At 40.8% G+C, this 27,717-nt stretch overlaps 1 protein-coding gene across 1 annotated transcript in view; it reads right to left on the minus strand.

The window, feature by feature from the left end:
• Positions 1 to 13,732, minus strand: part of SLC9A2 (solute carrier family 9 member A2) — a 33,781-nt gene extending 20,049 nt beyond the window's left edge. Inside the window, exons 1-3 of the mRNA XM_058045780.1 lie at positions 13,453 to 13,732; positions 7,528 to 7,991; positions 2,010 to 2,260 (exon numbers count right to left, since the gene is read on the minus strand). Coding sequence (XP_057901763.1) covers positions 2,010 to 2,260; positions 7,528 to 7,991; positions 13,453 to 13,732 — 995 coding nt within the window. The remainder of the gene's footprint in view (positions 1 to 2,009; positions 2,261 to 7,527; positions 7,992 to 13,452) is intronic.
• Between the last annotated feature and the right edge of the window lie 13,985 nt (positions 13,733 to 27,717).

A 27,717-nucleotide genomic window follows, 5' to 3' on the forward strand; every position in this document is an offset into this window, starting at 1 on the left:
AGCAATCCTTACGTGAGGCAATCGCTGCAAAAAATGACAGGCAACTCTTGTTAACACTGGTGTGCGTTTTGGCACTGTGACACAGAGCAAATTACTTTCTGTAGTTCAAAGGCCAAAGAAATGTGACAAGAACGGGGAAGATTTACTCCAAGGGGATGCAGAGATTGCAGGAGCTCCAAGGCTGTCAGCAGCACTGCTGGGAGGGGACAAGCTTTAGGGCTTATAGCAGCTGAGACCCTACATGGCAGCAGAGAGCCCTTCTGTCTCAGCTGGGATGTTACTGCTGCACACAGTTCTGCCAGCTATTACAAAGTATGCTTAGAGACAAAAACAGACAGAACATTTTAAAGATAACTCATTTTATATTGTGCTGTTTGAGGGTGAAAATACTTAGTGTTTCCTCTTCTGCATCCCTTCAGGGGCCACTGCAGAAACTAAAATGAACAGGTTGTTAGTGCTGCGGGAATCACTGGTGTGCTGGCGGCAGGCACTGGCATGTGGTGGGTCCCTTGATCCACCAGCAGACCCAGCATGCCCTATTCATTGTGTCCTGGATGCAGCATGTCCAAATCAGTATTTTCATAAACACTGCCTCAATTTTTTCCATGTACAGTTTAGCCACATGTTTTTGGTTTAGAAACCCTTTAAGCATTTGATCATAGGATGTCAAGGACATTTGGCTTTAGAGGTGGAGGAAACTAGAAACCACACAAATGCTATGAATAGAAGCTATGGAAAGAGATGGCACATTTATGAACTCGGTCAAAGTGGATGCATATGCTGCTTTATTTAGGCTCATATCAGAGAAAGAAACCCATGCAATCTTTAGCTCTTTACTTGCATTAAAGTTCCAACCCGTTTTTTCATGGCATATTCCTATTTTTATACTACTGAAATCATCACCCATAAGTTTCCTTGAAAATCGTTTCCCAGCCCCAGAAAACCTTATACTGGCATGACTGCAATAGTAAACCTATCTTCACTTGCCTAAAAGATAATAATCAGATGAGGTATTATCGAGTATTAGTGACACTCGGCAGTAACATCTGAGCTTACACAAAAAGCTCTGCTCCTCGTGCCTGAATGACTCATATTTGCCACTAGAACAATAAAAAGTCATTAAAGAAAGTTGACTTTAAAAATATTACTTGGAACCAGAGCAAAATATTTAATTATATCAAATGTCATAAGGGCTCTTTTTTATGTTGAAGTTCTTACAGTATAAACAGAGTGAAGAGAAAGGCTGTGATCTTTTTTTACTGAAGACGAGGAGTGAAAAACCAGAAGTGAAAATATTTGAATCTGTTGGAAGCGAGAAGAAAAATATTATTTTATACATAATGTATACAGAGAACATTGTAACACACAGGCATATGTATCAAGATACTAAACTATAGGATTATATTACCACTGGACTGCAAAGTTTACATTCACCCAATCCTTATTGTGCACGTAATCCAACAGAAGTTTGCCTTAATGATATATACATTGTCTTCATTGAATGGTATTTACTGGCTGCTCACATGACTAACTGTTAAACACAGTTTCACAATATATTGGCATCGAAAGTGAAGGCAGCTCATGAAGTTCCCTGCTACCACTGCCACTCCTTCCCTGCCACCATTGCCCCTACATCACCGCGGGCCACTCCACACCCATGCCCTTATGAATAGTTGAAGGGTCACATTAGGACACAGGTCACCAAAGTGACCTGGGTTTAAAAAGAGCCCACTGAAAATACAAGTGAATATTTTTAACTTGGAACATGTCAAAGATACAGCTCATGATGTGATGCCATGAGCAGCTTTAGTGACACAGCTGGTGTGGTGGCAAGCTGAGAATGCAGGGCGGAAGCGGGAGGGAAGAGGCCGGAAATCCTCAAGCCAGCAACTGTGCCATGCACTGTGGAGCAATGCCACATGGCAGGGTTTGCAAAAGCTGATCCTCTCTCCAATTCCCTTTGGCACTCTTACTTGGATGCTACGAGTACTGAAGTTTGTGGTACTTACGCCATGATGCCCGAGAGATGAAACATTTCGGCTGTTATGTATGACAAGTAACTGTACAGGAAGACAAAGAGTGGCTCAATCACTCGGATTTTATGGGTGAAACGGGTGGTAAAGGCTGCTACAAATCCCAAAAGGATTCCAATCAATACTCCACCGATCCCCACTATAAAGAAGTTAGCAATCCCAGCGAATATGTCAATAACCTTAATTGTGCGCATCTGGCAGAAAGACTTGAACAAATTGTACAGGACCTATGAGGAAAAAGAAAGCACATTATCTTTGTGAACTATTCTTAATTTCCCTTCATGCCATTACGTTCCTCTGCTTAAATGTTGAACTTCGAATTTCTCTATCTAACTTGAATTTGCTTTTTTAGATATGCTGTTATTTATATCTGGCATGTTATTTGTCATCCATATATATCAGGGAGATACCAAAGACAGATAAATATAATTACTCCCATTTTTGCAAAGGGGACAGATTTCTTCACCCATGCCACTCTGGGGACCAGAAGCATAAACATATCTAATCCTTCTTTAAAATCATTTATTTACAGAGCTCCTAATGTACATTTTAGATTTTCCCCAGACTAAAAGAAATAAAACAGAAGGAGAAAAAAACCCACAGTTTCATAACCAGTGAAAAATCAGGTTATTTTCAAATCTGTTTGATCTACATGACACTGAGAGGTAGAGTACTGAACTAGATCACAGATTCATCTAAACTGCTGGGGTAAGAAGGGATGTAGAGGCAGCTGGGGATGGACAGTGACCACCTCAAGGAGTAAAAGAAACATGGTGTTTATTAAGGCAGTGCTCTTTCTCAAAATCCTTGACCATTAGGAATTCAATGGTTTAAAGACTGTTCAAAATATTGAGTATTTCTAGAGATTCGGATTTTGTCGCCATTAAAAAAACCTGTTGCCATGTGTTTGCCCAGTTTAATTTTCAAAGCATTTATAACCATCCTTCAAAACAAACTAGGTCTATGGGACTATCACATTTCCTTAGCCAGGGACCCTTTTTGTTTTATACAGGAAACAGAACAATCTAAAGAACACATTTCTCTAATATACAGAGTTCTAATTTCTCCAAAACAGAAACCAATGGAATCAGTTACTCTAAAAAAACTTTAAAGGGCTGCCCCATCTGCAGATCCACTTGGGAGATTTAACCATTCCATGGTGTTGCATGAATGCTCCCAGCCCTGCAGTGCTAGGGTGGCTACACCATCCTCTTGTACAGAGCAAACTTTGGTCACAGGCAACTGCTCCTACCACAGTGGGTTCACAGACTAAGCCAGTGACCAGTCATCTTAGACAGCTTGCAGGAGTTAAATCTCTGCTTTCTTTCTAGACTTCTTAGTACACCAAACAGGTTTCTCTATCAGGAATGCTATTTGAGATCACAATGTTTTATCAGTACTCGCATTGTGCCAACAAAGTAGGTGTTTGAGTAGTGGCTGTGGAAGGATTTTTCATGTTTGCACTCTTGTTCTCTCTCACAGGACAGAACATAAGCTGTTCAGCCCTTCTTAGTCAAAACTGGGTAAGTCTTACAGAACAGAAAGTTTAATGCAAAGACATGGTTTATTATGGGTCCTTTGGGCTAAGTGAAAGGAAAGAAATAAAACAGAAAAGAGAAAATATATTCCAGAGCAAGCATGAAAATAGAAGGTTAAATCAAACCTAGAATGGTTACCAGTAATTTTCATTACAGAGCAGCAAATACAATAACAGCAGGATCATGAACTATCTATTAGATAACAATGAGGCTCTCAGGATGAGTCCGCTTGGGAGAAGTGTCATTTTTCATCTGCACAAACCCCTTGCTGCCCTGAGGCAGACTCCCAGCCTTTTTGCCCATTCCTTGTTATTGTGTACTGTGCAGGAAGGAAAACACTGTCACAGGCTCCACAGTTTTTCCATCTGTTTTGATTTGTAGACCTTATGGATTTGCATGGAGAGAAGTATACCAGAATTAAACCTACTGACAGTAGGAGTGCCTTTGCTGGTCACTTTACAAGGACCTCGCATTCCACACACTCCCAGGACTCCATTAATCACAGTCTGAAGAATAATGTTGACTTGTGCTGTGTGCAAAGAGTTGCCCTGAGTCACTTGTTGAAACTTGGGATGATCTCAGAGTTGTGTGTTTCTTTAAGACACCTACAGAATTTGACCTGGCAGAATACTCTCTTGGTACACATTAGGGAAGCTGATTATTTTATTTAATTGGCATTTTAAATAGTATTTTTTATGTTTTAAAAAGTAACTATATAAATAAATACAAGGCTAGTTTCTAAAGGTTCTTTACAAGGTTTTTGTAAAGAAGCAGAGAATTCTGATCTATCCACGCCTTTCCATAATGTCACTTCCTAGCAAAGTATTCACCCTGCAAATAGAATGGAGCCTGCTGCTCCACATGGAGACATCCTCATAAATCTCAAGTCTAATGCCATAAATTATTTGAAAGAAGAAAAGCCATTTTCTCCTTTGTACCTCAGCCATGGTTAAAGCAGCAGCTACAACTATGGAATGTCATGAACAGGATTTTAACCTCATTGTTTTTTATTTACACTGTTGCAAATGAGATCAAAATCAGGTTCACTTCCCTTTACTCTACAGCAGTTCAGTTTTACTGAGCTTTCTCTAAACTTCCAGGAGCATCAAACACCAACTCTGGTCACATTTTAAATGCATCTGATGTGATAACAGAGGGATGTTTTGTAGTTCAAGATTTTCATTTACTCAATAGCCTTCACCTGAACTCACTGACGGTCACACCAAGCAATATTAGTCACTGATCACTTTTTAATCTTGTCTCAGAGTATCTCTGAAACACTAATTGCTTATTTTCATCAGTTCTCAGTTATTAAGTTTTTAATTCTAAAATTACTTTAGAGCACTCTAAAATAATGTTGTCAGCAGATGCAAACAAAGTACTGCTGTAATGTTTTCTAACATGGGAATAATATTATTATAATGACACTGGCTCCTTCTTTCTGATTTTAAGCCCAGAATTGGAGTTTGAACTTCTAACACTCAGTTGTGATCTTATAATTTATTATCACCTTGCTTGCTATGTCTGACTCAATTTCTTGGTAAAGCACCAACTCTGATCAAGAATCCAATTGTCAAAGAATGTCTTCTGTCAAATTCAAGTTCCAAAATTCCACCAGTGAGGGAAAAAAATCATTCAAATGCACAGACATATCGCAAAAACATGGAAGACAACCTGAAAAATGCAGCAGAACTCATAACTCCTGAGAAAACACACCTTTCTTTGTATACAAAATGAAGGTGTGGGAGCACGTTCTCTGGAAAGGAAAGCATAGATGACACTGCTGTTCTAATAAAAGAACATTTAATAAAGCCACTGTGTTTTGCACTGCCTATCTGCATGGACCCTGGTTTTTTGATATTGCAGTGGCCATAGGCATTAGGCAGCTTCCATGGGTGGCAAACCTGCATTCAACTCCCTTCCTGCCTCATGCCCACATCCCACTGCAGGCCCCTGCCAGGGCAGGTGGGACTCAAGGGCTCCAGAAGATGAAAGCTGAAAGGTTCTGAGCTCTGCTGGTATTGTCAGCTCTCCATAAAACAGGGACAGAGGAAGGGAGAGTACAAAGCACCACCTTCTCCAAGCCCAGGGCTGAGTAGCCTGGCAAGGCCTGCTCCAGCAGCATCTCCTTGGGCAGGGAAGGCAAGGTCCTGTAAGGACAGCCCCAGGAATCTGTGTGACAGCCTGGGTCACATTTTAGGTATAATCACATGATTGCAGGTGTGCAAAAACATAACAAGGAACCATTAGCAGACCATTTCTGTGCATGTGGAAACAACTTGATCTCTGTCTAAGCGCTATCTTTGCATGACAGGAAGTAAGACCAAAGGTACTCCACATTCCTTTCACTCCTTCATAAATATATGTAAGGCCATAAGTGCATTACTGGACTGTCCCTACAGACTCCTCAGATTATCTTCCCTCTGTTAGGGCATCTGGGGAGGCAGGCCATAAGGAAACCTCCAAAGAAGACAATAATGAGGCCTACAGAAAAATTATACATTAAATTGCCATGCCAGCCCCTATAAAAATGGTGGTTTAGAGAAATTTGCCTTTGGGAAATAGCACATATGAATATGCCCGTGATCAGGATGCAGAGTTTTCCTAGCAAATCATGCTGTATTAACTGCTGCCTCAGTGGCTGACTTTCATTGAAAAAAGTGATTTTACTGGGAAAAATCCACCAAACAAGTTTTAAATAACCAGATTCTTTCTTCCCCCCTCCAAAAAAAAAAATTGTATGAATAGACATCCATCACACAAGTGGCATTAGAGTGACTAGAGACAGACCCAGCAATGGCTGAACTGCTAAGCCTTTTGAAACTCAGTATGTGCACCTATTTATTTACAGGACTGGCTTAAAGTACCAGTTTAGCATTGGCAGGCAGTATCAACTGTAAGCTAATGAGAAAAACTAGGTTTTAAGGCAAGCCTGTAAGAGGACATGTGATTCAGCTGACTGGATAGCAACAGATTCAGGTAAAGCATGCAGTCTAAGTGAAGAAATAATATAGTATTCCCACAGACACACAAGAATTTATCAATACCAAGGCTCAAAATAAATTATGACATATACATGTGTTAAGCAGGTGAGGAAAAGTCCATGAAAAGGGAAAAACAGGTAAGGCAAAGTCCAAGAGAAGGGCAAAACAGGACAATTTTGCATAGAATGGGACTGGAATAAGAATCCAGAAACAGAAACAGCAAAGTGCAGACCCAATTCATAAATCTTTCTGATCCTTCCAGGATATAAAAAACTGTACTTCTGTGTCTCAGAAAATAGAAAGCATGCTAGGATATGGCTGGCATGGGCAGGATTTCAAGGCATGAATAAATGGGAGTAATGACCCAGACAGTGTCATCAGGTACAAATGAGGGACACTGAGTGGGGATAATGGAATTTGCAGATTGCTGTCCTCAGGTCAGCACCACAACCCCAATTCAGCTAGTTAATGATTAGAAATTATTGCCTCCAGGTGGCTGTCTTATCTCATCTGTAGCCTGGGATACATGTATTGGTTTCAGGGCAGTTCCAAGTGGATGGGCATATGCAAGTAGTTAACCTCAGCAAGGTCCTGTGCCATCTCCATGATTTGCCATCCTCCCCATTAACACACTACAACACCCCACACCAGGCCCTTTCCCTTTCCTGTCCAACAACATTTCTGCAGGTGAGGAAAATGCACAGTTTCAGATTACAGAAGTAATAGAACTGCAAAGATACAGAAACTAGAATGATCAGTAGTAAAATCCCTACAGTAAATATGCTACCATTACTCTCATGTAGTAAGACTACTGTGATTTCTAAATCTAAAGTTTAAAGAATTAGACACACTAGCACTCCCTGACTTCAATCTAGTAGCAAATTGTAGTAACCAGATACAAGGAGATACAAGAGTGGCATGTAAACAATCATTCATCATTCTTGTCAATTAATCATTTATCAAGTAACTTACCACAGTTATAGCATCATTCAGCAAAGACTCTCCAAACACCAGGATATAAAGCTGCTCGTTGACGTGGATATTTTCAAAGACGGCCAGCACCGCCACAGGATCCACAGCTGAAATGAGGCTGCCAAAGAGCAAATTCTGCAGCAAAGTGATGTCAGTCAAACCAAATGCACTGATCTGGCAAATTCCATACAGGGAAATTCCAATGCCAATGGCATTCCAGAGCGTGCCCACCACAGCATACCAGAATATGGTACCAAAGTTCTCAAAGAACAGACGAGTTGGCATAAAATATCCAGCGTCAAGTACAATAGGTGGTAACAGATACAAGAAAAACACATCACTGTTCATTACAGGTGGGGACTTCTCCTCTGCTCCAAAAATAATCCCACCAAGAAGCAATCCAACCAGGATAAGGAGACAGCTTTCAGGTACTATTGAGGGCAACTTGTGATAGAGATGAAAGCCTTCAAAGGAAATTCAAACACAAGAAAGGGAGATGGTTATTTGTACAGAATCCATAAGATTATTCTGGATTCTGTTATTGTCATTTCTACACTAAAAAAACAGCGATTGCAGGGCAATTTCATTTTAATTGCAATGACTGAACTGGACATCCACAATGGGTCATGGCAAATATGTTCGCTAGCATAGTTAATTCAATTGATTTGGTGGACATTGATAGCTAGACACTCCACTTAGCTGTGTGCAAGGGTACTCTCTGTGAAACTGTGGGGTTTTTTTAAAGCATGGAATGCTCCAGAAACACAATCCAAACACTTCTATGGGGTAAATTACATCTAGGTAGAGGAAAAAAAAATCATATTAACCACTGCTTCCTCTCTGGACAGCTTCACAAAGGAGTTTAAAGAGCACTTTAATTTCATTTTTACTTTTAGAGTCTCAAAGCTAGTGAGGGGAACTAGCACAAGTGACTTCCACCCAGTCACCCATGATCACTTCCCCCACAACCAGAAGAGGCATTTACAGATACAATTATTATTTTTAGTGGAGCCTCCAAATTAATTTCACAAAAGTCAACATATTTTCCATAAAGTGACAATAAGCTGTGGCCTGTATTATTATGTTCATTCTTCCGTATCATGTGAATTGTAGTAGAGTCAGGATTATCTCATAAAAATCTGTGCAAAGTACTGAAGAAATTAATTTTAAAAGGTTCTGAATGAGGACTTAGTAGTTGAATGTTACTTAGCCTTCTACAACTCTCAAAGCCATGCTTTTTTGATTTAAAGAGTCCAATTACTTATAGAAGTTGGCTGTTTTAAGGATAATTCTGGTAAGGAATGGGAAAAGCTTTGAAGGAACTTACTCTGGCCAATCTAATGGAATGATCAACCTTATGCTCCAAGGTCACATTCCAGGTCCCAGCGATGCCAATCTCTTCCAGACTCCTCCTTATCTATATTTGGCCCACATAATTATATAGAAATTGATCCACACCCACAAGATCCCACAATCCCTGCCTAACTAAAAAGCATTTAAATTATTTTAAATGAGAGCTGCACAGAAACACTGGGTGTGGTAATAACGGGCGTCTATTTCAGAAAAACTATTTCAGTAAAAATCACACCTGCAGTCAAAACAGTTAAATTTCTGCAATCTGGGTATAGTTTACATCCAGTTTCCCAGTTTCAGTGTTATGTATCTTGTGACACCTATTTTGTTAACTCTTCTTTCACCATGGATTCTTTTTCCAGCTAAAAGAAAGCCTGAACTTATAATTAGGAAAAACACACAGTTAAGAAGGAGCATGAGTAAAGTTGTTTTAATCTATGGACTTTTTACTTCAATATTCTGTAACCATTAAAGCTATTTTTCAAAGCAAGCAACTCAAGCTGCATTTTTTTTCCTTTTGAAATGAACACAGACTGCTTTAAATAATTAGAAACACAGCCTATGTGACTCTTTAGAAGGACTGCCAAATTCATTGCCATTCTTCAAAACCAAAATCACCAATGCCCTATATTGGCAGAATAGGTAACAATACTGGAAAAATCAAGAATTTTCAGTTGGAGACTTGACTCTTCACCTTTCAGCTGCTTACATATAAACATTTTATGATTCATCTTGGTTTCTGCAGTGGCAGAAATACAATTCCAATACAAAGGTCAGGAAATTTCCCCTGAGTAAGTAGGTTTTGCCAGAAGTTTTTTTAAATCCTTCAAAAGTAAATTCTAAATAATTTCCTCAAAAAAAATCAAGAGAAGGGAAATTTTTTAAATGCAGATTTGACAAAAACAAAAAAAAATACCATCAATTGTAATACAATGGCAGTGAAATGTCTACTGTGAATTAAAAAAAAAATAAAATCTTTTCTTTCCTTCTTTACAAATTACTCTGGAAAGTTCATGGCCTCTCAGAGATTTGGGATTCCACCTCATTCTTAAAGATAACAGAAAGCCTCCCACTAAGTTAAAAATGCTTTTTACTAACATAAATAGCATCAAAACTCCTGGAAGACTTTCTGCCTACATGAAAAGTATTCAAGGGTGATTAGGGACAGGCTGTGGCTCCTGATTTGAAGAGCAAGGATTTAGAGTCCAGTGCATGTCAAGTCAGTAGGAGATTCTCTGCCCAATGAGGGACATCTTCCCTGTTCTGATGGATTCACAGCCACAGGGTCAGGATCACCCTGGGAGCAGATCCCCTGCAGTACAGAATACTCAGACTTCCATGCTGAATGCAAGACTACAGCTCCTTTCTCCTCCTCTGACCCTGTCCTTGGGCTTCAGGTTATGCAGTGACTCAGCCTCAACAGCATGGAAGATGTTTATTGAGTAAGCATCCTCCATACATCATAGCAAAAATGACAGTAGGATACTTATCTGAAGTCAAGTTCAGTATGTTTCAAGATAAAAGACCTTAGAATCTCAGTTTCCTTCTTTTTTTGGGGTGAATTCCAGTGCTTTCTGATACTGGAAATGCCACTGAGATAAGTACCTCTGAACAACATAAACTTTCTTTCAGGAGAGCAGGTTTGGAAGGGTATCAGCTCAATTGCCAGAAGAAACACTTCTCATTGTGCATTTGTGATTAAGCATAGAAATAACGGGAATGTGGATCGGTTACACAATATTTTGTAGGCTTAACAGCATAAAAATTAAGCAAAACTGGGGATCAGGTAGACTAGTCTCAGTGCTTAGAGACTCTAGCACGTTCAGGTGAAATGGTCCCATCTAATACACCCATGGAGTCCATCAGCATGTGAGTAAAACACCTCTGGTATCAACACACAAAACAAGAAATAAGTAGAGGTAGTCATAAAATAATTCCATTCAAGGTAATTTATTAGGTTTCAAATCGTGCTCATGTCCTATATGGGAATAAAAAGCACCATGTTCCTAATATCCTTGTGAAAATGTACCTTGTTAAAATGTTCAAGTTCTGCTCGACAACTTCAGGCTTTCCTTTCTTATGCTGCCTTTCTTGCTCCCTCTAAACCAAGCTTACAGTGAAATGATCACAGCAGGATCAGACAAACCTTTCAGGTAAATTCCCCACAAAAATTAGCAAATTCTGGAACATTTCAGCTCTGGTGAAACTGCACTTCTGTGAAAACACATTTGTTAAAAGATTCATAACCAGGTGCTGCAGTTAAGTATTCTTTGGGATCTTTCACACACTGAGAGAGCTGGTGCTACACAGGACCCTATCTTCTGAGCTCCTCACAGCTGAAAAGACCTTAGGGATCTGTTCATAAAGGTTTGATACTCGGCAGTGCCAAGTGTAAGCATTCAGTGCCTAGCCCCAGAAAGGAATTTGTGATGCCAGATTAAGCACCGAAGTTTCCTGGGCAGTGCGGGAGTTTGAGGTGGATCTCGCGCTGCCTGGCATGGCAGGGGCAAGATGCCCCTGCTGCCCAGCAGGAATGATCAGGAGAGGAATGCTTCAGAGAGCCTTCCCTCTCAGAGGGCCCCTCTTAGGGCCACAGGCAGTGAGGTGGGCTGGGAAACCCATCTCCATCCTTTTGAATCGGGACACATGGCTCATTCCTAGTAACCAGTAGGACACGGCAGAGCACCACTGGTGGTTCAAAACTGCCTATCTGGGCTACCTTCAATAGAAAAGAAGGCATAAAGCAGTGAAAATTTAATGGGGAATGTGACTTAGGAGCGATGGGAGCCTGACCTTGGAAAGTTTACCTGATGCACTCACTGGATAAGGAAGCACAGACAGAGCTCCAGGAGCAAGAACTGGATGTTCCTAATTCCAGTCCTGGAGTCAGGGCGCCTGCAGATAGGTGTGGTGAAGCTGAGCACTGCCACACCTAGGGCCACTCCTGCATCTGGCCCTCATTGCTCTGCGCACACGCACTGACAACAGCCTGCCCTAGATTAGCCACACTTGCTTTCACACGGTGTAACTGAAAGGATTTTAAAATTATACGTGTTTTTCTTCACCTGTGCTGTTTGCTTGCTTACTTACCAGAATCAGACTGGAAAATTAAAGCAGTCAGGCAACTTTTTTTTTTTTTTAGCTTTTTAGATGCCCATGCACTAGCAAAATACCATTACAGTCAGAATGCACAGCTTTACAGAAATTATATATTATTGAGTCTGTATGTGTATTTACAAGTTTGAAATGGCTTCCCTTTTAATAAAAACCTTCAATAAAACAGAAACTTTTTAAATAGTTTTAGCTTATACAAGAGTTTTCGCTTTATCTAAACTCAGAAGCCAGAGCAATTTTCAGCTCTCAACAGGCAAAATTCTCTACCAAACTCCCTATTTCCTGGTTATTAAAGTTTCCTGTGTATTTGAGTGTATCATATTTGAACTCTGTTCTGATTCTGCCAACACCTAAATGCATACTCAAGACTAAGCATGCACCTTTAATGCATTAAGACACATGCATCAGGATGCATGCCTGTTTAATGGCTGCAACACATTATTTCTGCAGCAAGTCATGGTAGCAGACCTGGTTACTTGGGTCAAGGATCAGGCCCCCAGCTACAATGTTAGACATGGCAGAAGGTGAGTACAAATTTTTGTTTTTTCAGAATCCTAATTACCTGATCACTAACCAAATTGTGACACAGTCTATTCAAATGTCACAAGCAGAAGTTAAAAGTTTTAACTTTGATAAAAATGTTTTATCAGAATGAGCATGATGGTGTGTTTTATGATAATCTGTGCTGCAAAGTCAGAGTTCTGAATGAAACTGTAATGTGGATAAACTTACTTATTTTGTTCCCAGAACTTTACTCCTGACATTATCTTCCAGGTAAGAAGATACAAAGTTCACAATTCATAGAGACTTACTGGATTTTAAATAGCTATCTAGCACACCATTACCTGACAGTTTTTAGCTTATTATGCTGTACTCATTTCTCTGTTTGGGACATAGAAGCTAACTAAAAACATGACATGTAAGCTGCACAAAACTCAGTGAAACTATGCAATGCAAATGTTTTCCACATGAGGGAAGAGGTGGCCTTCCTTACTCTTACAGTGCTGTCTTTTATATTTTTCTCGGGCTTAAGTGAATGGTGGAAAAGCAGAGTAAGGAGGAGGCATACTCTACCCTCATAAATATTTGCTTTTCATCGATCCGTTTTTCTGCTTTGAGACTGTCATTATACCCGGCGTTATTTTAAGAAAAAGAAGACCGTGCTCAAATGACAGCAGAGCGAGCAAGAAAAAGTCAGTCATGCACCGGCTGAACTCCGGGGTTTACGGTCCTCGTAGCCTGGGGTTTACCGGTCCCTTTTCTCCTCCGCACCTGTCCTAACTGAGAGGACCCCGACTTCTTTCGGCCAAATCCCGCCCGGGCGTCCCGCTCCGCGGAGGAGCCCCGGCCCCTCCGTGCGCCCCGCGCCCCCCGCGCCGGGCACCGACCGCCCCAGCGCGGCTCTGCGCTCCGGCCCGGCACCGGCGCGGAGGGAGGCTCGCCCACGGCCCCGCTCACCGATCTTGGCGAGGGAGGCCAGCAGGATCCAGAGGGTGATCTCGAAGGGGATTTGCACGTGGGGGTAGTCCAGGGTGAAGACGTGGAGCCGCGTCTCCTCGAAAGCGGTGCCGCTGGGGCTCGGAGGGGTGCCGGTGCCCATCGCCGCGCCGCCGGGCAGCTGCCCCTCCGAGGTGGCCCGCGCCTCCGCCGCGCCGGCCGCCAGCGCCGCCAGCACGGGCAGCAGCGCGGGCAGCGGCAGCAGAGGCGCGGCGGGGCGCGGGGGGCCGCGGCCGCCCATGGCGTCCCCGCTGCGCTGCGCTACAGCCCCGCGCCGGCCGCCGCCACCATCCCCGCGCCGCGGGCACCTGCCGCCGCCGCGGCCCCGCCTCCTCCCGGTGACTGGGCGAGCCCCGGCCGGCGCCTCCGGCCGCCCGCGGCGCTCCGCTCACCCCGGGCCGCCCCCGGGGCCGCCCCCGCGGGGCCACGCTGCGGGCCGGCCCCATCGCCCCCGCCGCCCCCGGCTCCGGCCGGCCGCCCGCGGGGCAGCGCCCGAGCGGGACCCTGCCCCTGTGTCCCGGGTCCCAGTGCCTCCTGCCCGTGTGTCCCGGGTCCCACCTGCCTTCTGCCCCTGTGCCCCGGGTCCCACCTGCCGCCTGCCCCTGTGTCCCGGGTCCCAGCCATCGCCTGCCCCTGTGTCCCGGGTCCCAGTGCCTTCTGCCCCTGTGTCCCGGGTCCCACCCGCCGCCTGCCCCCGTGTCCCGGGTCCCGGCCTCCGCCAGGCGCTGCGCTGTGAGCGGGGACCCCGGCAGCTGCTCCTGCCCCCCAGCACCCGCGGGGAAGAACGGGGCTGCGCAGGTGTAGGCAGAGCCGGAGGGTGTTCCTCTAACTGCAGGTTACGCCAAGAGAGATATATATTCAGTCATATAAACACATACATATATATAGTTACATAAGCTAATCTAAAGTGTTAACACACTCTGTATGGATAAGCCTGTGGATACATATAGAGTCTTTAAATATATGTATCTAAGCGCAATTTAGGGATGCACGTACATCATACACGTACATGTAAATGTATACATATCTATATAAATATATATATATGCTTATGAATGTTTTTATATATACATTAAAGTAATGTTTACATCTGTATGTGTGTATAAGCATATGTATTTTGCCATTACCAAATGCAGAAAAGGTGCCTCTACCACATATACGAAAGATAGCATGCTGTTCAGAATTACTAATTAAAACTCTGTTAATTTGGAAAGTTAAAAGAGTGCACACTGTATACATATATGTATGTTGATATATATATATGTATATGCCTAATATAGAATATAAGTATATTATATTATATTATATTATATTACATTATATTATATTATATTATATTATATTATATTATATTATATTATATTATATTATATTATATTATATTATATTATATTATATTATATTATATTATATTATATTATATTATATTATATTATATTATATTATATTATATATAATTAGTATATTGTATATTCAATATAGAAAATAATATATAGTATATTGTCCATACGTTTCCACCCCTCAAACATGTGATAGTCATAATCTGATTTATATTATTAAGAGATACACATTCTATTAATTCAGGCAGTTAAAATTACACACTGTATAAGCATATATGACTACTCGCACATATATTCTCATATATGTGTATACAAATATACGACTGATAATATATGTATGTGTGTGTCAGTGTGTGTTGTAAATGTTGAACATGTGACTGGCAAAATCCTCTTTCTAAATGCACCTCGATCTGATTCCATCAGGTACTGCTGAGCACCAGGTTTCTGTATCTCCTGAAAGAACGAATCTCACCGGTGATTTACTCATGACTTCGTCACTTATGAGTAAGACAGTATTCCAAAGCTCAAACTCATAAAATCTTTAGAGCACACCATTCTGCATGCCTCTATAGCAAAGCATGTCTTTCTTGGCTTCCAATAAAACTAAAGCAGGAAGTAGGAGTTATTTTTTTCCACAAATTTATCAGTGGCTACAGCTTCTGTAGAGTGTTAAAGTTCAGAATCAATTAGCTGAATATCTGTAATTGTCATTTACCTTCAGAACCTGAAAAAAAGGGCATTAAGCCTGTGGTTTTAATGACAAATTTTAAGACATTATATTAATAAAAAAATTGCTCTTTATTTATCTACAATGCAGTCAGGAAACATATTTTAATATCAAACCAGTATATACATCATCTAACTCTCTAGCTTGATACAATGTCTTCATATCTTCTTTTATTTGCTTTATTAGATTCTCTGATATAAGAGAAACACATAAATATTGCCAATTCTGAGGACATTTCCTTTATATGGAAAAGGAATACAAGAAGAAAATGATCTTTCATTTTTGAATCTCCTTGTCCCAGTCAGACCATCCATAAGAAAAGAAGTCTAAAACTCAAGTGAAAGTGATTGCACTATTTATTATAAATAATAAATTTAATTTAGTCTAAAATTACAAGATCTGTAATGGTACTCACATGTTTCATTTTATGACATTTTCTGCAGAAAAAGAAAACCTTTCTGAAAAATAAGGTTATGAAAGCATCAACACCTGATCTCCTAGGATCCCTTCTACCTGCAGGATGCTGCACTGAACTGAGACTTTTATTCAGTGCTGTTAAGTATTGACAAGAGCAAGCTGTCCCATCAACCCTTTTCTCTAATATCACCTCATAATTCTGATCTATGCTGGAATTCATACCCCATCCAATAACACAGCCAAAATACACTGTAGAGCAGGGAACTGAGCCACTGTGCAACAGCCCTGCAGGTGCACCAGCCACCAGACCAGTGTTTGGCCATTTGTGAATGGCCTGAGGAATCTCACTTTGCCATAAGAGGGGCAGGAAGACTATGAGTGGGAAAAGAGTGAGTCATACTAAAGTGGAGGAAGGTCCATTCTCATGGAAAATATTCGTCAGTGCTGCCCTGTTCATTACAGGCAGTGAGGGATGACAGAACACGGTGCTGCATGCTGGCACAGACAGAGAGATGCCTCAGCACCCAGGTCATGTGCTTTTCGTCACAAAGTTTCACTCACACACGGGAAAACGGACCCTTCCTTGGGGCACTATCCAGATATTTGCCATTATTTGTCCTCTTATTCTCCTCAACTCCAAAAATAAAAGGGTGTAGACAGCAGAAATCCCACTAGCTATGGCACTGCTGTGGGTCTGGTTGATAGGCTTTCTTTTTGTATTAAGAAAATGAGAAGTTATTAAATGGGAATAAAAAAAAATGAGGGAAAGATGTCATTAATCTTGAGCCTGGAGACTTACATGCCAGTAATAAAAAGGGAAATAATGCATTGTCACATATCCCAAAACACTTGAGACAATAAAGAAAACTGGTATTGAGATTAATTATTAGAGATGATAGTCTATTATTAAGCCAAACTAATATATTTTATGGATGGATTGTGTAAATGAGACTATCCACCCTTTGAACAGGAATTCCCCTCACAGAATAGAATGATGCAGCCGGGGAGTGGACCCTATTTGACTTTGGACCCAGCTGAAATGGCTGCAGTGAAGCTCAGCATGGTATGAGGTACTGAAGCGCTTGTGAAGATTCTGTCAGTATTTGACACATGCCACTTTTCACTACCACCAGCCCTGGTCCCACAGATGCTGAGGGTTTCACCACGGGTGGAAGCTCTTTGAATCCAGGCAGATCTTTGCCTAAGACAGCAGAATGGGCTATGATATTCCTGTTCCCTCTGCCTCACCTAGGTAGGCTGTGTGAGACAGCCTACCTTCTGGCACTTCCCTGCGCTGCCCTTGGCACTGTGCCCAGCCCTGCAGGTGTCTGTGCAAGAAGCAGCTTCTCCCGAAGCCATGAATGGGGACCTCTCCATAGAGAGAAGAATATCCCTGAGCTCCAGTGCTGCCCAAGAATGGGAGGGAGGGGGCTCAGGGAGAGCTGTAAGGGAGACATGAAGGTGTGTTGCTGGCGCCGCGGTGTCTCGTCATGGCTCTGCGCCTGACAGCTCAATGCATCTGCTTCCACTTCAGAACAATTTTCTGTCAGGTCGCTCCGCACCATTCCGGTGACAGCACAAACAGAGAGCACGTACGCTGCACTTGCCTGATTCCGGCTGATCCATAGAGGACCTTCCCCCAGAGCCCCCAGCGCTGCTCCCTGCCCGCGCTGCGCCATCTGCGCCCGGCGCGCTTTCATCTCCTTAATTCTGCTCGCAGGCGCTGTCTGGCTTACCAGATACAGTGCTAACAGCATTTCACGTGACAAAGTGCATGTTATTTCATACATCAAGATGGTAACTCACATGATTCAGTTTGTTTACCTTTTAATCCTTTTATTGATTATTACTGAGCAAGGCACTGCCCAGGGTACCCACAGAACACTGTTTGGGAAAGGGAGGCATTGGCAGATACACCACACATGTTTGCAGTAGCTTGAGTGGTTCATACAGGTGTCAGGACAGTTTAGTTTTACTTTTGTTGGAATAGGCACTGGGACTTTCTCACTGTAAGCATGGCTTTGAGTTACAGGGTTGTATGTCATCTATGTTTATTAATCCAGCTTTATCTATCTTTTTAGTAGGAAAGATGAGTCTATTGCTATTCTAAAAAATTTACTTTCACAATAAAAAGCAAAATAAGTAATTTGAAAAAAATGAGAATTTTAACTGTATCATAAATTTAGCTCAGTATTTTAGGGATTCCCTAAAAATTATGAAGTGATATTTTCATACTTGATGTTTTGATCTGTTTTGGTCATCACAGAAGCATTCTGGAATGTTTATGTGACTATTTCACTAAATGGATCCTCTACAAGAAATGTTTTAGGTCTTCTCTTGTAAATATGATCAAAAATCAAAATGGTTAGAGGAGAAATCATAAATATAATAACAAATATTTTTCCATACTTTTCATTGTTGTTCTAGTTTGACAGAAAATTTCAGCAGATAAAAAAAAAAATTAAAAAGTTATATTCTATTGCTGATGTTTATTTTGATGGAAATTATCCCTGTGCAGGGAATTTTACTCTTGCAGACTTCTTGAATTTTCCCTGACACAGTCTACATAGCAGTATTGAAATATCTGTGCTCCTTGTTCAGAAGAAAAATATAAATTTCACCATTCTTTCTAGTAAGTTCTCCAAAACAGCCAAAGAATTTTTCCAGTTTTTCCCAAAAATATTTTCCCCTAATGCACAGGAGACAAACACAGACCACCTTTCTGAAATACATTGGTGTGCTACTAAAATAAATTTGTAAAAAGTCTAGTATTTCCATTAGGAAAAGGAAGGAAGTTTCTGGGCTATATCAGGCAGAGAGGTGGCTCACCTTGACATCTGCAGCTGTATGGGAATCACAATTACACAAGGAAACCTGTGCCTGTAGTGCATGCAACCATGGTGTTCCTGGAGTTAAGTGAAAATACACATCAAAGAGGGGACATAGTTTTTTGGGTTTTTTTACTTGTTTAGAAGCAGCCTCCTTGAAGATTTAAGGATTATAAAAGAAAAACATGCTTGACTGAGAGTGGTTCTCTCTAGGAGTGGGGGCTGGTCACTCGTCCACATGCATTATGTTAACAATCATTTCTCAAAACCTATTCCATTAGGAGTTAGACTCTTTTATAAGGGCTGTGTCATCAGGGCCTTGACTGAATAACTCTGTCTCTAAATCCATTAATTAGTGAATTAATATCTCAACTATCAAATGATTTATTATCTGAAATCAACTCTCCATTTAGGATGTGCTTTTCCACAGACCTTTCCAGGACGGCTTAGCAACCATCCCCATAATCCAGGTCCACCAGAGGCATTATACCTTGCTCATGTGGGCACTTTAATGGCAGCAATTTAGCTCTGCAGGTCTGAACTTTGGTTAGCCCTTTTAAGGCCCTAGCTCTGTTAGCAGTTGTGCCTGCACAACTCATTTAATTGGAAAGAGTGAAGAAAGGGGATAGATACAATCAGCTTTCTAATATTCCAGGACTCCAGGAATGGTAGAAGCAGCGGATTGCCTGGCAATAGATGCAGAACATGAGGGAAGGAGCATAACTATTTTTTTAGCCTTCAAAAGCAGCCCCATAAATGAAGTGCTGAATTCAGAGTGATGAGCTCTGCTTTTCTGGGGTCTCCTTAGGCCACACTCGGCAGCAGTCACAGCACCAGCACATATATTCCAGTGTGAAGCCCTGAGGGAGAAACATGTTGCTGCTTCTGTGGTTTACAGGCAACCACCTCCCCAAAGCCAGGACTAATCTGGGCTTCAGAGTAATTGCACCCATGTGAACACTCTCCTAAAGACTTTTCCTAAGGCTTTCCCCAGCCAGCAGCTGTGTACACAGCACTCTGCTCACCATGAGTAAGCATCTCCAGCAGATCCAGCCAGGAAGCCCTGGAGAGCCTTTTGTGCCTCACACCAAATAACTGAGAGGTTTCAGCAGCACTGCAGGGCATCAGAATTAAATATCATCCCAAAGAACAAAAAGGGACCTGTCATAAACTACTGCAGGAGGGCTAAGTGGTGTTTCTAGCTCCAGAGGGACATATATAACCCAGGAGGACTAATAACCCATGAAGTTAATTTCTGCTATTGCTTCAAAGTGAAGTGCCCTTCTGTTCATAAGACAGGCAAAATCAAAAGTCACCCAGAGAGTGATTGTACTGTTTTTTCTTTTATTACTTCTGTTTGAGGTGATCTGGATATCCCTGAAAAATTACATTGTTGGGCACATTTGCTGAAAGTCTAGAATTCAACATGACAGACTGGTCTCCTTCTCTTAAGTCTTAGAACAATCTAATTGCTTAATAGCTAAGCAACATGTTTAATGTTTAAACAGTAAATCCCCTCTTTAGCTCACTCTGCACCAGGACACTTAGTCATTGAATGATTTCAGAGGCTGTGTCCCCATGCTGGCTGTCAAAAGTAGCCACTGTTCTCAAGCTTAGCACCTGTCACTGCCATGAATACAGAAATACTAATTTAAATGTTTAACTTCGGGGGCAAAGAAAGTTAATGACTAAAAGAACACTTCCATTTTTAGCCTTACAATGCCATCAACAACAATGAGAAGTTTCCTTTGAAAGCAGAGTTTGATATATTATAAGAGATATGATAAACATATTTCTTAACTCTTTCCCATGAGTTCAAGTTGGCGGGCTGAAATTGGAGGGTGAAGTGATTCCTTTAGTGCTGTAACCCACATTTACAACTCTGACAACCTTTGAAGCATAGAGGTGTAGCCTCTGTTTGCAAAGGGCAAGGTGAAGACTGACCCAGTCCTGTTAATCTACATTTCTGACTCACTCTTTGCCACTAGATTAATGGCACAAGTGTGTTGGTCAAGTGTGGCGTTCGAAAATGCTGAGAGTTGTGGATTTCTTCCCTGAAAAAGTTTCATTAAAAAAAAATGCTACAATGTTTCCCAAGCAGTTCTGAAGCACGCAAAAAATGTTTTCAGGCTGTGCTCAGCCTGGTAGGAAATCAACTTCCACCTTATTCTGAGCTAAGCACAGCCTAATCTCTGCTTCCTTTCACCAACAATGAGCTGGCTTGAATAGGTATAGTAGGTCACATTTAGGCCCTTGATAAAGGCTTCTCCAAGAAGACTCAGATCTTAAGCAGGAGTCTAGCAATGTCTTCTGGGATGCCTACAGAACACCACCCTGCAGCAATGATGAAGGTCAGTTGACAACAGTGGCTGGAACAGCATTAATATGTGATGTGGGGAGCTGTTCATCTCATGGCCCCTTTCTCATCTATATCTGGTTTCTGACACCCTCTTGTTTCTCCTCCTTATCCCAAAACCCCACCTGCAATATACAAATATATGCACCCAGTGCCTACTGTGGTCATCACTAGCTACAAGGAGCCATCCTTCAGCAAAGGCATAAAAAACTACCTTGGATTCTCTACAAACCGCAAAGCTCTGTCTTGAGTGATGCTGTATGTATCCCACTGAAGCCAGGGAAGTGTTCCTGACAGCCTGAAGTAGCCCCAATACAAAGAAGGTGGTTTGAATTTTGAATTGCACTGAAAGGTAGTATGTGAATTGCTGCAGTGGGCTGCCAATGAATTAAGTGTCTGTGCACTAATACTGTGTATGCAGGACTTAAATAGTAAGCATTCATTATCTAGAAAAAAAAATTAACTTGGAATAGCTGGTAATTTTACAGAACTTTTATTTTAGGATTCAGAAAGCTGCATTTCATGAGTTGATTAATTCTTCTTTTCACTGGCTTGTGTTTTGTTTGTCTCTACTTAGTTTTCCATTACTTATTATTTCTCTTTATCCAGCCTACCCACTGAAGTCATTTAGCCATTGCTTGCATCTCTTATGTCACTATATTTTCACTGCAGAAGGTTCATAAACCCTTGCAGAATCTTAAGTGCTTATCTCAGCTGCTTGGCTCTATGACCAATAGGCAGCTGGTGTGAACATAGGTTTTCCACTTGACTTGGTGGAGTTTGGCTTTAAATTTTATACAGAATGTTGTGTGTGGTTTGTTTTCAATAAAAATTAGTCCAGTTCATTGTTCCTATGATTCATGTGAAAAAAAATAAATCTTCTTCACCTCTTCACATAATCCTGTCCTTGGGAAAGTTAGCACAAAACAATCAGGTAAGAAATTAAAGAAAATCATTCATTCGTTCAAGAAGACATATCATGGGAAAATCCAGCCTTCCCACTGCTTTGTGAAGAGGAGGTGTGTTTGGTAGAACAGCCAGTGAGTCTGTGAGAGTTAGAAGAAAGACTCTGATTTGAAGACACCCTAAATTTAGAGTGAAAAGAACTACAGCTTTTAAATTCTGCCTCTGCACTCCAGAGACAAAGGGTACAACATTCAGCTGCACAAGAAACCCTCCCCAGCCTACAGCCTGGGTTTCAGCACTTGTGAAGTGGAATAGCAGCAGTGTGTGGGGTTAAGGGAGCAAAGCTGCAGTGCTTAGAGCATGCAGCAGCCAGGCATCAAAATCTTTTTTTCCTAGAAAGAGCCTTCTCATTATTTCAAATATGGTATTATTGAATCCTATGACTCATTTAACATTCCAAAAGAGTATCACAAAACAGGTACAACATTTTCATTATCAGAGTTTTCCAAATGAAAAAAAAAAAGTAATAACAAAAATTGCTGATATTCTAAAATTTCTGAAAGAATTTATATGGCATTTTAAACTGGGAAGATGCATTCAGGAGCTTTCAGGAATGGAAAATGTGGGCACTTCTTTGGAAAGCTTTGAGAAGAGTGGAAGTTTTTGTTAACAAACTAATGGTTGCTCACTGGTAGAGAAACCAATTGGATACATTGGCATAATGAGGAAGATGCCAGATTTTCCTTGTCTCACTGAAATTATTTCAGTTAACTTTCTCAGCATTTGACAAACTTTTAAAATGCGAGATATACATAACATACCACTGAAAATATCTGAATAACATTTTTAGTATTGACAATCCTTTGGAAATCACAGTATCACTGTTTCACATACCCTCTTCATCTGTCTGTACCCTGGTTTTGATTATACTCAAATGCTAATAGTTTAGAAGAGAAGAAATTTACTGCTTCTTCAGTGACTAACAGACAACCTCTTTTCCTTTTATATATATTCAGTATCTATATCAATACATCTACACACAAGCACACATGCATATATACTTGCACATATTCATGAGTATGATTTTATTTATATTTTATATATCTTCCATGTAATTAGCTCTAATAAGCAGTCTTATGTTTGAAATTATTTTTCTCCTTTTCCATGAATGCAAATCTTGCAAATAGAATTTGCTGCTGTATTTATAAATCATTTAAGCTAGGCATTGATACTTCAATATTAGAGTTCTCAACTCAATTGCAAGCATTTAAAAGTGATAAAAAAGCAGTAGGATTTGATCCCACAATTAATTACACACAGGCACCAAAATGTAACCAAATTTTTGATCAGAGAAAAGGCTGAACGGGGAAAAAAAACAGTAAAGAAACAAACAAAAAAACCCCAGGAAGAAAAAAAACAAAACAAAACAAAAAAAAAAAAACAAAAACCCAAAAAAAACCAAGAAAAACCCCCAACAACTACAACAACAGAAACCCCGACACCCTGAAGAAAACCATCCTAAGCACCCCAGCAGAAAAGTGCAGAGGAATGGTAAATTGTGTCCAATGCCAACAATAAACAAATCTGCTCACAGAAGCCATGTTAGGATAGCATTACTTTATTGAGAAGATTGTATCCATTTCCTTGTAATTTAACCTGCCTCTGATTACTTTCTTATGCAACAGTCTCTCTTGGAACATTGCGTCATGGAAAAGAAAGGTGGAGCTGTTATATTCATAGTCATTAACTACCGGTATGTTTTTAACTCCTCCTGCCTGACGCTCCATCTATACCTTCTGAGGAAGGAACACCCTGCCAAAATACAGAATTAGCAACATTTCTAACATAATTTGCTACAAGGTTTATCACCTCTTGTTACGCAGAAATAAGTAAATCGCCTTTTCCATTTGCAGGTGCCTTGGGAAATGCCAGTTCTGAGGAGAGGAGCAGAGGCTGTGTACCTGTCCTGTGCAATTAATATCTGCTTATCCTGGGGTGAAGTTGTCATTTGGTTCTCATCTCAGCTGGACCAGCACGTTGGTGCCAGCCCTGTAATGGCAGCAAACACCATCCCACAGTGTTTGAAATAAACCAGAGAAGTTGTTTAACAGAAAAACCTTAGAGAGGGGAAAGAGGAATCTGTCTGACCTGTGTTTTCTCCTGCAGAAGTCAAATACCTTGAAACTCAAAGCTGTAGAGAAGAGCTAACAAATTTTCGATCCTGCATGCAGTCCAGTCCCAGCAGCAGGATTCCCAGACTGGCTCAGTGCCACACACTTGGGAGCAGATGCATTCTTAAGGGAAAATAGATGGGCTTGGAGCTCATGATACAGATGATGATGCATCTGCTTTGATTCTAGATGCTGCTTTTTTGAGCCCATGCAAGTATCTTGGTACAGAACTAGACTAAAAAGCATCGGCATGTGTTTTAACTACTGCTCTCAAGGTCAGCCCTGGCATCACATAAATTGTGTTCAGATGCTGGTCTAAAAAAGACCAAAGTCTCTTTGACCCCATTAAAATCCTGAAAACAACGTAATCATAATTTTATTTTTAGGGCGCCCTCATCTGTCCTGTAGCAATGGCTCCTTGGGATTCCTTTAGGGCCCCTGGAAAGCAGCAGGCACTTCAGGAAGGCCTGCTTGGTGCTACCCAGGCCCATCAATCACTGCCTGCAGATGCTGCCTCCTAGAGCTGAGCACAGAAGATGCCCCACCTTGATAAGCTGGGCACACATCTGAAGCCAAATGTGGTGGATTCAAATCCCACATTTCCCAACAGCTACTATCGAAATCTCACAGGCTGGCCTCGGCAAGGTGCCTCCTCCTTCATGGCTCATTGCAGGTACCTCTTTTCCTGAAGTTTTTCTTACAGTGCTGGGATGGAATACGAGTTTTGACCCTTGCTAAGAAACTTGTAGGTGTGCGCGTTCTCCAGGTATTTTCCGATTTACTAGAGGGGACTCAGGGATGAGGGTTGGGAGTTGATGACCTCCAGAGGTCCCATCTCAACCACTCTGTGATTCTGTGATGATAAGGGATTTTACCTATCACCTCTGTAGGGGCTGCCTCTCTGTGAGGATTAGATGAAGCCTTCTCCCTTGGGTTTGACACTCGGATTCTCTCACCTGTATCACACTGAAATAGGATGAACAGAGAGGTACAAATTGCCAAAATCACAAGGGTCAAATGAATGGCAGGTTCAGATGCAGTTTTTGGAAACGGACATAATTGTTATGATTCAGAGCTGGCACTGAGCAGAGAAGTTGGCTTCCAACTCAGAAGGTCACTCAAATTCTGGGTTTAAACTGTCCAGTTTACCCTGAGAAATCATACCCGAATGCTTCTGTGAAAGGCCAAAACCAGAAAGTATGTAAGGCTGCTCACTGCAGAAAATCAAGCAATTGACCAAACCAGCAATTACTGCAGAATCCAGATAATCTCTGCATACAGAGAGGAGAAGTTTGGGGCTTTCTGAAGATAAAATCCTACTTTTTTGAACTCAGTTGCAAGAAAAAATCCAAATCCAAATATGATTTCACCCTACATTATGCTATTGCCAGTGTGGAGGTTTTTTGGTTATAGATAAGGATCAGCCAGGGTTTATTGCAAAGTTTATTTTGTAGTAAGCCTGTAGCAGCAATTAAAGTTCCAAAACAGTTTTCACATACTAGTAATTTAAAGAAAAGTACATCTCTGAAGATGTAATTTTCCATTTTTAATCTCTATCCAAAGATATTCATTAACTTTGAGCAAATTCCTGTCAAACAGTTATAATTGTATGAAAAAGATACTTTTGCAGATATAAAAAAAGATGACTGCTGACTTTTTCCTTTCTCTTCTATAAGATAAGCCAACAGAAATGACCTTTAAAGACTGGTACATAAATAACAGGTCAGGAACTTGTTCATAAATGCACTATAAAATTAAAATGGAAAAAACTAAATTATAAATCCTGAAAGCCGGGTAATAACAATGCACAGTTGAAAGCAGCAATAAGATATTTTGATTCCTTTCAAGTCACATCCTGCTTCCTAAAATGATATCTGAGGTCACAAAACTAATACATGTGGAAATGGAATTCAGTTTTAGCTTAGATGCCAGAACATAGGTGATTTCAGCCTCAGTGCAAAAGTTGTAGCTGTGTACAATATTACAAAAGCTCCTTTTATAATTATGTCAAGCAACATAAAAAAATTTCACACCACAAGGTAGGATAACAATTAGCAGAAAAAAATCATTCTTTATATAGAATGGTTCTATGTGCTATTCTAACACAGAACTTATTTACTTAATATGTAAACTCTTCCAGCAATAGTCTTTTTTTGGTTTATATTTAGCATGTTGAGTGGGAATTTGGTGTCCTTTAACAGGTAGGGATCTGTGTAGGATGATGATATATTGAGGAAAAATTAGATCTTTGATCTAACCTACCACCCAGCTAGCTATATCCTGACCACTGTGAACAAAAATTTGTCAGACTCATGCAGAGACAATATCCAGACATAATTTCCCAGCAGTCAATTAAGATCTTCACCAGGATAATTAATTATATAGAAGATACATCAATACTTTCTTCATGCCCAGCAGCAAGTAGTTCTCAAAGAGGCAGCTATAAATATTTCCCTTTACTCTGAAATTTGTATAAAGACACCATAATATTTATGGCCTCTATAACATATGCAAACTGGGATAGGTTTGAATTCTTTACACTTTGTGTATCTTGATATTCTTAAACTGACAGACCAAGTACACAATTAATATCTAGTTAATGATACCCTATCATAGTGTACTGATCTATTATTTTGGGGGTTATATTTATCTATATCAAAACAAAATATTTCATTATGTAGATTTTCTAGTATTTTTTATAAAAACCAGAATGAACTAGGTATTTTTCCCTCCTTACACTTGCAGAAATCATTCTCTATAAATCCTGAATGAGAATACCATAGTAGATACTAGTAAAAAGACATTAGCAATATCCATTTGTCTCTTGTGAGAAGGATGTTTCAGGCACAGCAGTGGTTCTGCGAAGGAAACTAAGAAAACAAGCTTCTCAGGCTCTCGTGGAGGCATTATCAAACTGAAATACTTAAAGAGGAAAGAATTCCATCTTGATGATGATGGCCAAAACCACCACAACACCTGACACTGAAGGAAACCAATACCAATTTCTACCCCTGTGGCTCCTGGAAAAGACAGTGTGGGTACCAATTGTTTACTGGGCAGTTTGGAAACATGAAATAAATTTAAGAGCACAAAGCCCTGCCCCTCAGTTATGCCTCTGTTTAATACTGAGTAGTCCTTAGCAAAGGCCCACGTCTGAAAAAAATTAAGGTCATACTCCTCCTATTTCCACAAACTACTTAGCTCTTAATGGAAGCTTTCTTATTGATTTCAATAACTTTATTCATATGGGATGAATCCTTAAATGTTTGGCTCTAATGACACTCCTCCAAACCTTGAGGTTAAGCATTAAAGTCCAGATCCTTGCGGGTATTTACGTGTTTAATTATTTTCCTGTATCAGAGCTAGCCCATAAAGACACGTTCCAAATTCTTGGTCATAAGGCATGACAGTTCCTAGATATTTCTTTCTGTCACAGGCAGCCTGCCAACTGGGAAGCTTCTTTGCCTCAAAACTCCAAGAA

Source organism: Melospiza georgiana, chromosome 2, assembly GCF_028018845.1.
Source record: "Melospiza georgiana isolate bMelGeo1 chromosome 2, bMelGeo1.pri, whole genome shotgun sequence".
Taxonomy (NCBI): domain Eukaryota; kingdom Metazoa; phylum Chordata; class Aves; order Passeriformes; family Passerellidae; genus Melospiza; species Melospiza georgiana.